Source organism: Aplysia californica, unplaced genomic scaffold (genome assembly GCF_000002075.1).
Source record: "Aplysia californica isolate F4 #8 unplaced genomic scaffold, AplCal3.0 scaffold00057, whole genome shotgun sequence".
NCBI classification, from domain to species: Eukaryota; Metazoa; Mollusca; class Gastropoda; order Aplysiida; family Aplysiidae; genus Aplysia; species Aplysia californica.
Window position 1 is genome coordinate 2,025,518 of NW_004797327.1, and position 1,649 is coordinate 2,027,166.

General features: G+C 37.8%; 1 protein-coding gene across 1 annotated transcript in view; it reads left to right on the forward strand.

The window, feature by feature from the left end:
• LOC100533313 (glutamate receptor subunit protein GluR2) overlaps nucleotides 1-1,649 on the forward strand; it is a gene marked incomplete at both ends in the record, with an annotated part of 127,725 nt that overhangs the window by 109,616 nt on the left and 16,460 nt on the right. Inside the window, 1 exon segment of the mRNA NM_001204611.1 lies at nucleotides 1,299-1,638. Within this exon segment, the coding sequence (NP_001191540.1) occupies nucleotides 1,299-1,385 (87 nt within the window).

Genomic DNA, 1,649 nt, shown 5'->3' on the forward strand with positions numbered 1-1,649 from the left:
CACACACACACACACACACACACACACATACACACACACACACATACACACACATACCCACACATACCCACACATACACACACACGCATATACATACACACATACACTCACACAAACACGCACAAAAGCACACATACAGATACAAATTAAGTATATAAATAGATGACATATTATTTCCTACATTCTGATGAAAACAATCAAACAATCTCACAAAACAACCACAAACATACAAGAAAGCGATAATGTTGCGCAAATCCACAAAATGTGAATCGTGAAATGTGAATCCGCGATAAGGCACGGGAATATCTTGTGTTTCGACACTTGGATGCCCTCAATGATAGATAGAAAGTACCATCAACAACGTTCTCACAGACAACAATGAACAAACATATGTTCTGTATCTATCAGCAGTGGAGGTGAGGTCATAGTGTTGTTTACAAACAGGTTTTCTTATAGAAATGGGGGTTAACTAACACAGTTTATGTTTTATGGTACGACACGGTGGAATCAGGTGTTTGTCAATTTTTGGGGGCATAGAGAGGTAAAATTTACGCAATCATTCTTGCTTTTGGATTTTTAAAATACCAAGTACTTTGAATAGAGATAATAATAATATGTGGCATGAAGCGGTGGAATCAGGCTCTAGTCAATTTTTGGGAATACGAAGTTGATGGTGTCATCTATTTTCCTTACTTTCCGTGAAAATAATATCAATCTATTTTGAATAGGAGTCGAGATATGTGTGATTGAAGGAGGTGAGGGTTATCTGATTTTTGAGATAAAATTAGCAAGAAAATGGCCTCCAAATTTGAGCCATTTATTTAGCTTGAGAGTTTTTCAGTAAAAATTCACACATAAAATGTGCTCTTTAATGGGCATTAAAGGTGTATAAAAAAAAAATCAATAAAAATTCCCAAACCTGCGGGAAAATGCACATTGTTTTATTCATTATTTTGACGAGCGTCTGATTTCACCACGCTGCCTCACATTATTCTATAATCTTTGCAATGAAGTAGGTGGGGTTTGTGTGGTGTGTCAGGTAAAATAAACGAGAAAGTAGCCGCCACACTTTTTTGTGATTTCAAAGCTTGCGTGTCTTTGGAAATTGTACATTTACAATTTGTTGTTGCCTTTGATCGATGTTTTTCTTTAAAATCGATAAACAATACATACATAAGGAAAAATGTCAATTTTTTTTCTATTTCACCATAATATTTTTGTTGAGAGACTGCTTTCACCACGATTCGACATATTTTGATAAGTTCTAAGCTCACGTATGTTCCTATCTGTGTTCACAGTGCCGATATGCCACACTGGACGCCCAAAGCGCTTTCGACATAGAGCATCATCACTGTCGCCATAGAGACCGAGACGAGCCATTATGACGTCAGCGAACGCAGCCAATCAAATCTCCTGTTGTTGTGCGCCAAGAATCCATTTTGTGAACTTTTCTTTTCCTCTCGACCCTTGTGAAAAGTGACTACACAGGGTCATATTTATTATGGTTTCGTTGACGTCCTTCGTGATGTAAGAGGGATCTGGGGCTGGGGTCTATATTCGGAGATGGGTTTCTATCTCATCATTCTGTCCTGTTGCGGTAAATGCATGTGTTTATGTGTGTGTGTGTGTGTGTGTGTGTGTGTGTGTAT